The sequence below is a fragment of the Aythya ferina genome (assembly GCF_964211825.1).
Source record: "Aythya ferina genome assembly, chromosome: 3".
Taxonomy (NCBI): Eukaryota; Metazoa; Chordata; class Aves; order Anseriformes; family Anatidae; genus Aythya; species Aythya ferina.
This window is the reverse complement of record NC_140298.1, coordinates 74,779,688-74,791,821: the sequence shown is the minus strand read 5'-3', so window position 1 is coordinate 74,791,821 and position 12,134 is coordinate 74,779,688. Positions and strand designations below refer to the sequence as shown.

At 40.0% G+C, this 12,134-nt stretch overlaps 1 protein-coding gene across 4 annotated transcripts in view; it reads right to left on the bottom strand.

The window, feature by feature from the left end:
• Positions 1-6,089: 6,089 nt before the first annotated feature.
• Positions 6,090-12,134, bottom strand: part of NT5DC1 (5'-nucleotidase domain containing 1) — a 198,285-nt gene continuing 192,240 nt past the window's right edge. For all 4 annotated transcript variants that reach the window (XM_084515235.1, XM_084515232.1, XM_084515233.1 and 1 more), the window contains one exon: positions 6,090-11,823. In XM_084515235.1, coding sequence (XP_084371361.1) covers positions 10,062-11,823 — 1,762 coding nt within the window. In that variant the 3' untranslated portion in view covers positions 6,090-10,061. The remainder of the gene's footprint in view (positions 11,824-12,134) is intronic.

Sequence of the window (12,134 nt, the reverse complement as noted above, 5' to 3'; positions counted from 1 at the left end):
AAGTCTTTTTATTCTAGGAAAATTCTTGTAATGCTTTTTGTCTCTTTCCAGGTGAAATTAATGCTTAACTAGTGGGAGTCTTGTCTGCACACAGCTCTGCACCTACCCTCCAGGTGGACTGACCTCCCCTGGAGGCCCATTACCTTGGTTTGTGAAACTGAGGAAGTTATTCTGGCTTTCTGACTGAACCAGCCTTACTTGTTTGTGAACTGTCATGCAGCTCAGTGGCACCACATAAATCATTAATAATACTAATACTTAGTTGAGCAGCAGCCTAAGAGTTGTCTGTACATGTACAGCTTACAAGCATTTGTGTACATTATTCTGGTATTTTAAGACATTCTGATATTTTAAGACATTACATTTATTAGCAATCTTTGCCTGAAAAAGAATTTTAGTGGGTAGGAAAGAACCAGGATGGCAAAACCAAGCACAGCTCCAAAGGAGGCCCTAGGGGGTGAGCTGTGGTGCTGTCACACAAGCCATTGCACCAGCCTTCTCTTGCTGTTATTTACTGCTGCTCTTTTAACACCAGAGATTCACAGAGTCTCATTTCTGGACAGTGAGCTTCCTGTAACACGTGGCCTAGAGCAACCAGCTGCCTGAGGGCTTTATTGTTCAGCTACATTAACCTACAGTCTATATATGCTGTAAGTCAGTCTGTGCAGTTACTGGCTGTGATCTGTGAAATATTTGCTGAGCTTGTAAGAAAATATATGATATTTTCATAGGATTAGAAAGGTAGAAGTTGTCAGGTTTTATGGAGAAATCAAGAGGCCCTAGTGTGCAGATTAGAGAGTTAGCTCATTTGTAGTCAGGTAATTCACCCTGAGCAGCCAACTAGTCAGTTCCAAGAAAACAAACTCAGTCTTTTTCCCTTACTATGTAAAATGATATGCCACAAAACTACTTTTTCAATTACAAGCACATCAAAACCCAAACATTTTTATAGTCTCATATGTATGTCCTTTATTTTTCATGTCTTTGCTGTTTTCACATTATGCCATCGCATCGTGCTATCTTGGCACTGCTAAACAGCTGAGATTTCATCCTGTTCCACTCTTCTAATGTTTATTGCCTAATGCTGTCTGATTATATGCTACAAAATATGTTTTATATGCTTAGAATTACAAAAATCTTTAATTTTTCATTCAATTAATCCTTTTCCCTCTTTGTAATCTTGCACTAATTAACTATTTTATCCAATTTAACTAATGGTTCTTCAGTTTATGGTAGTATGTCCATTTCCCTTGCCTTCAGTTTCACATTTTGGGCTCTTTTGCTACCCAAATTGTATTAGGTAAAGAGATTTTTTTTCTAACAGAAAGGCAGTGCAAGAGATGACACTCTATCCCTTTCAAAGTTTCCCACATATCTATTGTAGTTATGCCAGTAGGTTCAGAGGCTTCCCTGGGTGCAATCAAGTGAGAAAGATATAAATGGAAAAAAAAAGGAAGAAGAAGAAGCCTACTGAATTCCCCTTGGTCTAGAAGACAATTTATTTTTCAATTATTTCTATTTTGAGGATTCAACACAGAACTAAAAAAAAAAAATGAAAACGACAAAAATTCTGTCTCTCTGACAAATCTAAGCCCAAATATTATTGGAATAGTGTCAAATAGCTATTTTTGGCTGACGCAGTAGGTTCACATTCATCTGAAATACAAGACACATTTTACCTTATTTGTGGGGTTGTGAAATCACCACATATCTTTCACAAGGCAGAAAACAGGTGTTTGGCAGACTCAGATGGTCTTTACAATATGCAGAGAAATGCCACCACCTCCAGATCCTTAAAGAGAAGACTTGATCTTCCTGTTAAAGGATGCTGTCATTTCTTATTTGTAAGTTTAGAAGACTATAGTTTTTCTAACTGATCTCATGTCTTACCTTCAAAATACTCAAACAATTTCACTTGCCAGAAATGTACCAGCTCAGTCAGACTGTATGGTAGCTATATCTGGCATGCATTAAAGGGCGAACTCCATTGCACTCAACAGCACTTGGGGGCACTTTCAGTACTTCCCTGTTATAAGCAGCAAGTCCTTCTGTCAGGCTGTCCTGCCGCTTCAGAGAATCTAAAATATTGTTGCCAGCAGAGATTTATTTATTAATAGGAAAATATGATGAATGGTAGATGAGACATAAAGGGAGAACCTTCCCAGCTGCCTAGATTTTATGTTGGCAGTAACTTTGCAAGTCTCTGAGTCTGCCTTCATTTATTCTGTAATGCTGAAATACTTCATCATCATCATTGTCATTTTATGTGCAAGGTGTTTGCAGCTGTGAATATTTTATAGCATTACTGAATGCCTCCTATATTTCTGTACCTTATATAAAGCCACCGTTATTTAATTGCCCTCTCAAGGACTCTGTTCCTCTGTCCATTTTCCCATTGCTAACAGCCTGCAGTTAGGTCCACCAGAGGAAACTTCATGAGATTTACAAGACTGTTTTTCACCACTTTACCACTTCTGCTTTCATAGTCAGATTCTCATGCAACTAGGTTGGAGGAGTATCCTACAGAGCCCTGGCCCCTTGAGGCAGAGTAATATATATGGCATTTTAAGGCTAAACTATTGCATACTGTTCACAACTGAGTGGGGAAGAGGTGTCCAATCATTGCCAATAGGTCAGTCACAGTCACCTTCACTACCCAACAAACTTAATAAACACAGGAATACAGTTACATTATTTGGCCAAGAAAAAGGTTAGGTCACGTAACAGAAGACAAGCATTAGAGAAGTGAATTAGTTCTAAACCATAATTACCAGTTAAAGCCTACTGCAACTACTTTAGCATCTTGGCTAGGTCATAAAATGACCTAGCCTTCCTTAGCATGTCCTGAAGAGCTCAGCTACTCCTAGTGATCCTGTTCTTTAGGGAGAAAAAGAGATGCATATGCTGAGCAACTACTCTCCTTTGCAACAGGCTGATTTCATTTAACTTACTGTTACAGCAGCATGAGAGTAAGCTGCTGAGTAAGAGCAGCATTCCCAGCTTTCTGTGTTGCAACCTCTCTGAAGACAAAGTAGAAAACCAGTCATTTTACATTCGTGATTTTAGAATCATTCCACCTCCTAATTTTGCTTGCAGAGTGCCTTTCAACTAGCAAACAAATGTATGTTACTGTTGGAGAAACACCATGAATTTGTGTTTCTTTTTGCCATGGATTAAGACTAATCATGAGGATCAGCACTGTGTAGAATGGAAGCAACAGGATTAAAAGATTAAATCCATAACAGTTATATTATCCACAGCATGCTGTCGAATGCAAGCAATGAATTTGATTTGTGCTAGTTAAACTCTTCAGCTCAGGTTGCTAGAAGAGTAAGGCTGCGTGCTTTCTGATGGTTTTTAAGCCAAAGTAAACAATTCTAAAATGGTTATCCACTCATCCCTTTTCAAACATCAGACATTCTGTATTTAAAACTTTGAAGACTGTAGTGTCCTTTTAAGTGCTGTAGTATCAACCAATTTGCTGCCCTGGTGAGTGAGTTACATGAGTCACAGTTAGAGCAGAGGGTAAAATCCAGGGCACCTTTGTGCATATCAGCTGTTGAGCACAAGTTTATGCTCCTACTAACTGCCAAGGAAGAGCTGAAGTTGTTCACTTTAAATTCACATATACTCTTTGTGTTTGTTTTGGTAAGAATCGAAGGCAACATAGTGGCTTGCAGGTCAAGTGACACAAGGAATTAGGACAAATAAACAGAATATTCTTAGCACCAAATAGCCATGGTATAGGATGATGATAAAAATTTCCTATTGAGCTTGTACATCTTGTTCTGGATATGCCAACTGCCAGTAACTCAAATTCTAAAAAGCTGCCAGTTTTACATCTATTTAGCTATCCAACAGGCATTGCTTAATCACTTGTCCTTCATTCAAGCAGTATCTTTCAAAGCAAGAAATGTTCTCTTAGAGTTATGAATTCAAGCCACTTCCAAGAGTAAAGTCACCCTAACGACTATTCCTGCTAAAAGGTCTATGAATATATTTTTCTAAAGATATAACCCATCGACTCATTTTACATGGAATTTTAAATAATTTATTTTTAAAAAGTTAAAGCTTACCTGAGAACAGATGAGAAAAACAGTTTTCACAGCACCACCAAGACCCAGGTGGACTGTTAGGATCTCACCATTTGTCTTTTAGTATAGTGAGGATTACAACAGTAACTTTGGTAGCACTGCAGGCATTCTTGGGGAGACCATTGTTATATGCATAACAACAAAATCTCTCCTGCCTTTTTTTTTTTTTTCATGCCTGTTGGACATTTGAGTAAGAACAAATCTGTGGAAATTAGATGTTTAATTCCATTACCACAATAACATCATGTCACACTCAGAAATAAAAAGGGGCCCCCCTTCTGTGGGGGAGGAGACTGTTCCTAAAAACCGAGTGTATATGTTCTATGCATCATTGTGACCAAAGGAAACAAAGGGAACATGCGGTTCCTGCAGGACACCATGCTGGCCCCAAAACCGTGCTGGCCCCAAAACTTCCTGGACCAAGAGACATGGCATTGAGTGGGTGTATCACATCCCTTATCACCCACAAGCTTCTGGGAAGGTTGAGAGGTGCAATGGACTGTTAAAAACTATGCTGCGAGCATTGGGTGCTAGAACGTGGAAACATTGGGATATAAATCTACCAGAGGCCACTTGGCTAGTTAACAACAGGGGGTCTGAAAGCCGTCCTGGTCCTGCTGAAACAAAACCCCTACACACTGTGGGAGAAGCTAAAGTCCCTGTAGTACATGTGGGGAAGTGGATGGGGAAGGCAGTGTGGATTACCCCTGCCATGGGAAAAGGCAAACCCACTCGTGGGATTGTCTTTGCCCAAGGACCAGGGTATACCTGGTGGGTAATGCAGAAAGATGGGGATATCAAGTGTGTGCCTCAAGGAGATTTAACACTGGGAGAAAATTAATCTGTCATCCAAGTTAGGCGTTGTAGGAGGACACTGCAGAACCAATGACAGGTCAGCTTCGCAAGGAACCGGGCAAGTGCAACAGTGATGTGAGCTAAGCTGGCGCTGGTGTCAAGAAAACCAACTTCGCCTGCCATGAGTGACCACTTTGACAGATGAAGCTGAAACCATCAACAGTTTTTATGAACATTTTGGGGAAAGACCTATGGAATGAAAGGAAGTACAGACATATAAATACTTCAGTGGACAGAGAACAATGGTGATGAGAACATCTATATACTAAACTGTACCTGATTGTGACACAAATGTTATGGAATAAGGGATGGGGGTTGTGTTGGGTCAGTCTGAGCTGGAGTTACCTTTTCCCTGCAGCAGCCCACACAGTGTTGTACTCTGCACTCGTAGCTGGAACAGCACTGATATCACTCCAGTGTTCTGCCTATTGCTGCGTAGTGCTGGCACAGCATCAGGACTCCTTCCAAGCCCCCAAGAGCCAGCAGGCTGAGGGTGGGCAAGTGACGGGGAGGGGACATCACCAGGGCAGCTGACCTAAACCAACCAAAGGGATATTCCATAACACCTGATGTCACACTCAGCAATAAAAAGGGGGGCTCTCGTGGGGGAGGGGGCTGTTCCTCCTGAACACTACGTGTTTTGAGGCCCTGCTTCCCAGAACATGGCCGAACATCACTCGTTGATGGGAAGTAGAGAATAATTCTTTTTCCCCTCTCTCTGTGCGGAAGCACAGACTTATTGTTTCTTTTGTTTCTTTTTCTCCCCATTCCCTTTCCCTATAATTAAACCTTTCTCATCTCAAACCTTGAGTTCTTTGTATTGTATTTTCTCCCCCTTCCTCTTTGAAGAGAGGGGGAATGAGAAAGCAGTTGTGGTGGAGCTCAGCTGCCCACCTGAGTAAAACCACCACACATCACCACCACAAAGCCTGAATAATTTGTTGTTTTCTTGCTGTTTTTGTTAAAGTGAACTAAAGCAGAGAGGATACAGCCCTGTATATATGAATTCATGTACTGCTTAGTATCTCATGGCTACTGCAGTCATGTTCAAATTCATTGAAAACTGAAGATAAAATGTGAATTCTTATGAAGTTACTAGTTTTTCTGTTGACTACAGTAGTAACCAAGGCAAACAAAAAGTTAAATTAATCACTCATCTTTATTAGTTATTATCAGGAGAAAAACTGATGCTGTTTTTATTATTATTATTAATTATTATTATTTTCTTTGAAGTGCTTTGACATTATTCATTTCAAGGTTTAACTCATTTAGAAAACAGGCTGTGTACTGAAGACAGTATGGACATATCCTGCAGTGGATTGCATGGGCCTCCTGCTGCAGAGTACTCCCGGAGTCATCCACCATGGAAGGACTGAAAATAAAATCTTGTCTTCATTATCCGAGTCTGACTTAACTGGCTTAAAGTTATCCTGCTGAATTTTAATGGAGTAGACAGAAGAAAGGGATTAAAGTTAGACAAAAGCAAGTTTGATTCCAACTAAGATTTTTACAGACCCAATAAATGTGATTGTAATGGCCTCTTGGTGTAGAAGAAATACAGCTATTTTCCAAATATTACCTGCTTTCAAACACTAAGAAAAAACTGTTCATCAGTGGAAAATACAGAAAATGTGGCCAACAGAACAATCTGATACATTTCAGACTATAATACTTCAGCATCAACTTTGATCTTACAAGTTTTAAGAAATGAGGTAATGTGCTCCATTCCCTTTGTTTCCTTTGGTCACAATGATGCATATAACATACACACTTGGTTTTTAGTTGATCTCATAAATCACATAAAAATCTAAGAACCAGATTCTGCCCTCAAACATATACACAGCTACTGGTGAGCTGAATTGCCATTGAACTAACTTCAGAATAATTTATACTACAACCTTAAATGCATGTGATAGACCATCAGGTATTGAACAAAAATTGAGAGAAATCATAAGGGAAAAAACTGAGAGAAATCATTAAGAATACAGGAATCCCTCTACATACACACAGTTATAGAATAGCTATTTTTCCTGTGATCAGAGATGCAGAAAATTAACACTTTCAGAAACCAAAAAGAGGGAGTCCAGCAATGGGAGCAGAGGCATGTGCAGGAAACACTTCAGTAGTGTGACTCCATTTAAAACAGACAGTAAAAGATAACTTTGCTGCTGGATACCATACAATGACATTTTGTTGTTCATTATAACCAGTCCAAGTGAAACTTGCGCTAAGTGCCTCTGCCAGGGACATAGAGGTCACTGTGATTGCTTCTGTCTTATATTTCAGACCAAGGACACAAATACAAGGACAGCAACCTCTTTTATGTTAGCAAGTGTTAAGGACACCAACCTTAATGACAACCACACAGTCCTGTTAAGGACACCTCCTACACACTCCCACCAGACAGTAGGGCTGGGCTGATCCCATGTGCCTGGCTCCTCCTCATTACACTTCCTGGTAATGCACAGGCAGATTTTTCAATGCATGTCGCCCTATGAAGGTGTGAATTGTTCCTTCCTGGCTCGTGACACAGACACTTCTAGCCCACAGCCCAAGTTCCTGGTTTCTGACATCATAGAAACATCTGTTCTTTCATTTGTTTCAAATTCCATTACAACAAACGATGATCTTTATTACAGAATGAGAGAAAAAGTGAGAAGAATGGAATGGAAGAATGGAAACAAAACTTACATGGCCATTGGAGAGACACTTCTAAGGAATAGCTAAGAGATTGTTTTCATGTCTGAAATATATACAGGACAATTACAGGCTTCATCACTGGTTGAAGCAAAGCTTACCTGCCTTATCTGACTAAAAATCGTATCTGTGTAAGTTGAATCAGTAACATTCATATTCAGGTAACTCATAGATCTTTCAGAGAGATGTATCAGGTGCAAACCAAGCACAAGCTGGAACAACCCTTAGATTCCCACTTATGCTGAAACAGACCTGGTCTTCCACTCAGGAGGATGGACTTTTCATTTCCCTTCATTCCATCATTGCCCGTAAGTAGCACTGCCACAAACATAGAATCATTATGTTTGGAAAAGATCTCTCAGATATTTAGTACAACCATCCTCCTACCATCTTTATCACCCACTAAACTATGTCCCTAAGCAGTCCAACCCTTCCTTAAACACCCCCAGGGCTGGTGACTCTACCACCTCCCTGGGCAACCCATTTCAATGCCTGACCACTCTTTCTGAGAATAATTTTTTCCTAATTTCGAACCTGTCCAACATGGAACTATATGGAGTGACATTCCCCAAATTCAACTTCCTTCACCTTAAGCAATTAACGGGGTGATTTGAAATAGGTGATTAACCACTTTACATGCCTCTTTCAATTAGCAGGGAAAGGTGTCTTGGTGTTTCAGGTCTTAGGTAGACTAGCAGTCCAAAGTGGAGAGCTAGTCCAAACTAGCTCTCCACTGACTACAGACAGAGCAGAAATTAACTGGAGTCCTACATCTTTGTCCAGACTAAATATCAAATTTTGTTGGCTAAATCAAGGCATTGGAGACTGTAGCAGGGCTTCTATATGTGAATACAGTGCTCAGAACTGTCTCAGTATTTGGAACCTAGTGAAAATATTCAGATCTATTCACTGAAGATGTTAGACAAGAAAAGCTCAACACATTTCAATACGTAAAATCACAGAAGGTTTAAAAATAGCAATGTAGATAATAGATACTTAAATAGGTGTAAGGAAGATGAAATAAAGTTTCATGGTCGAACAAAGTACTGCAATTACCAGGAAAAGTATTTTAATCAAATAAAAACATTTTCCATAGAGACAATTATTATGTTTTTATTTAGCAAATGTACCAGAAAAATTGTTTTTCTGTAAAGATGTACAGATATGCCCCAATTCCATAGAGTTGCCTTTCTCTCAAACGGCTATGATTTTTTGAATTAAGTTTAATTAACAGAAGGGGACATATGTGGAGATGTCAAACTTATTTTTGTCATAAACCACATGATTCCATTTACCACTAATCCCCAAATAATTGTCCCAGGTGCCACCAAGAGCTTGCAGAACTCTTGATGGTGCTTTACTGTGAAGTGTACACAATTTTAACTGTCCTCTGTTTCTAGTCATGTGAACAGAAAAAAGACATTAAGTAATTCCTTAATACCTTTTTTTCCATACTGGCAATTGCTGAGGTTACCACAGGATTGCTTTGTGGTTTTTATTTTATTTTATTTTATTTTTATTTTTATTTTTTTTGCATTTTTCCAATTGCATATGGAAGAGCACTGATATAGGGTATTATTTCCCTGCTAAGATGCACTTCAATCTATGGAAAACTTTTGTGAAACCCTGCCTTGTAAAACTGAGTACAGACGCTACAGCATTCATCTTTCTGCAGTCTAAACTTGACTGAAAGAAAAAATGCTTTTTTTTTTTTTCCTGAGAATTGTGTTCCTTTATATTTTGAACCAGCCCCTTATTTGCCTTCTGCTACTGCCTACTAAGCATTGTGCTGCTCACTTGGTAAGTACTGACAGGATTCCCATCTCCTATCATGCCAGATTGTAAAGCACGGAAGAGAGCATGGAAGACATGACACGATGTAAGGGTCTGAAATAATTATACAGGAGTGCCCCACATTGAAGCATTCTTTGGTCTGGCAGAGGGAAGTGAAATCTACTGCTAAGATCTGCCCTGCATACTTGTGTTCAAATGTCCTTTTCTTAAGAGCATGTCCACAGACATCCATAGCAGCTTGTAATGGAAAGTCACTAAATGCAAATCCAATTCTGTATAAAAAGGAAGCCCTTAGAAACAAATCTCTTAAGAGAGCTCTTCTCACCAAAAATTAATTACAACTTTACATTACCGAACTCTGATGAACAAAACATAATATTCCCTCAGATGTGAGGCCCAACTCAAAACTCAAAGGAGGAATACTTATTAAGTACTTAGTTTTCTGAGAAATTCATTGCCTGCCTTATTTGTCAATCCTTTCTGGTCTGAAACCAATCTTTCCCCAGCTGTTTTTGGAATGTTTCAGAAAAAAAAAAAAAAAAACATAAACTTGGCCCTATTAGGGTTAATGCTTTTGCATAGACATATATGACCATAAACTGGTCAACTAATAGAGATCTGCTAACATTGTGACTGAGAACAGAATGAATACAGCCACAATAATATACAACTGTCTACTAGAAGTATTGCATACAGACATCTTTGGCCATGCAGTCTTTTGGCCTTCTGAAAATATGTGAGCTGCATTGCTAACATGACAAAAAAAATAGCAATGTTGAGAATTAGAAAGAGGCGGGTATAAGAGGCTGATATTGATGGGGCGCTACTTCGAGCAGTTGTCACCATCTGTGCCAGCCCTGATCGGCCTTTGATTGACACTCCAGTTTTGTGCTTCACATAAGTGATATCTGCAAAATCCAAAAGATCTTTCATTTCCTCATCTTCATCTACAGGCAACTCTTTTTGTGCTTGAGTCTGTGCCTTTTGACGCACTTTTCTTTCATTTACCTCAATTTGTGCAAAAATGTCAGGAACAGCATCAACAAATTTGTAGCCTTTGGCTACCTTTCTATTTTTCTTTGCTCTGCTATGCTGCTGCTGCTGCCTCTGTGAGATTGCAAATATTCTGTCAATGGCCTCCTCTGTCTGTCTTTTATCTGAAAACCTCAACAGGCGCTCAGCAGTCTTCCTAAAGCTAGCTGTGTTTTGTACACGAGACAGTATCTGCTTCTCCAGCTGCTGGAAAACTGGCTTAAAACGCTGCAGGTTCCTCTCCACAATCCCTACATAGTCCTTCACTTCCTGCACTGCAGAGCTCCTAATGGCAGAGGCACGGTCAAAGACAATTTTCTGGCGGTCTGCAATAACCTGTGCAAAGGCAGAACGGGGCCCTTCCTCAGCAGTCCACAGGTAAATTGCATAGGCGTGCTCACTGGTGGTAACAAAAACATCCAGCTGCCGAGAGTCTCCGCGGACCGTGAAGCTCTGCACATCGATGGAGGGCCCAATGAACAGGTAAATGGCTCTTGTGACTGGGTGCCGCAAGAGGGTTGTTACATTCACATAGTTCGTTCCGTTGTAAGGGTAGCCCCGGGGATACATCCTTGAGGCAATGGTAGCTTTCTCACTGTGGCCAGTATCATCCATCCAGTACATCTTATATATCCCATCACGGTGTCTAATAAATGCCCCATGGACCTCATCAACAACAGTTTCTTCAAAAGGCACATCCACATTGTGGAAGAAACTGGTTGCTGCCACCAGGGGGCTGTCATCTTCTAGGTGGATTTGGTCAACCACCAACAGAAGCTGAGGATGGAGAAGTACAAGGTTTCTTTGCAATTTTCTCAGCTTCAGTTTAGGATTGTATGCACCCACTCCTTCTCCCCTGATAAAAACCACCCCGCTTCTCTCCATGGCAGCAACCACTCGTCCCTGACAGTCACCAGCCAAGTCATGTTTATATTTAAGCCACTTTGAAGAACAGTCCTCTGTAATCTGCCCTTCCCATGGGGAGAAGCAGCTCTTGGACACAGCAGGGGAAAACATCAACACATTATTAAAAAAAGTATATTTTGGTCCATACAGAGCTTCTGTTATGAAAGGTACACCATTGGGAGCAAAAGTAAAGGAGTTCTGGTCCGGGTGTTCATGACCAGCATTAAAGTTCCTCCATCCCTTGATCCACTCTTTGTACTTGTTCTTATGAACAATATCATATATTGCACGTCCTCCCAGCTTTCCTGACTTGAAGGAAAGGAAAGGCCTGTTGATTTCAGCTGGCAAAGCACTTCCATAGGTTACCACTCCCCAGTCCTCAAAGTAATGCAGCTTTGGAACCCCGAAGTCTGGTGGAGGTACAGAGCGCAAACTTGCATCATACCTGACAAAAAGATGAGAAAAATGGGTTTAAAAATCACTTGACTGATTTCATCAGTACCCATACAAAACTCAAAACACAATTCAATACCTATATCAAGGAGCAACCTAACGATATAAAGTCCACAGGTATCCTTCCTGAACAAAATAAGCATATAGTTGTAATGCTATTTGCCATACTAATCTCCATGCAAATTTGTAATTGTCAAATGAATGTTGTATCTTTTTTTTATAGAATAACTGAAAGAATCTGCTCTACATTTAAACCAAACAATCCTTCTGCAGTCCAAATATAAGAGTACCATGAACTTTCCT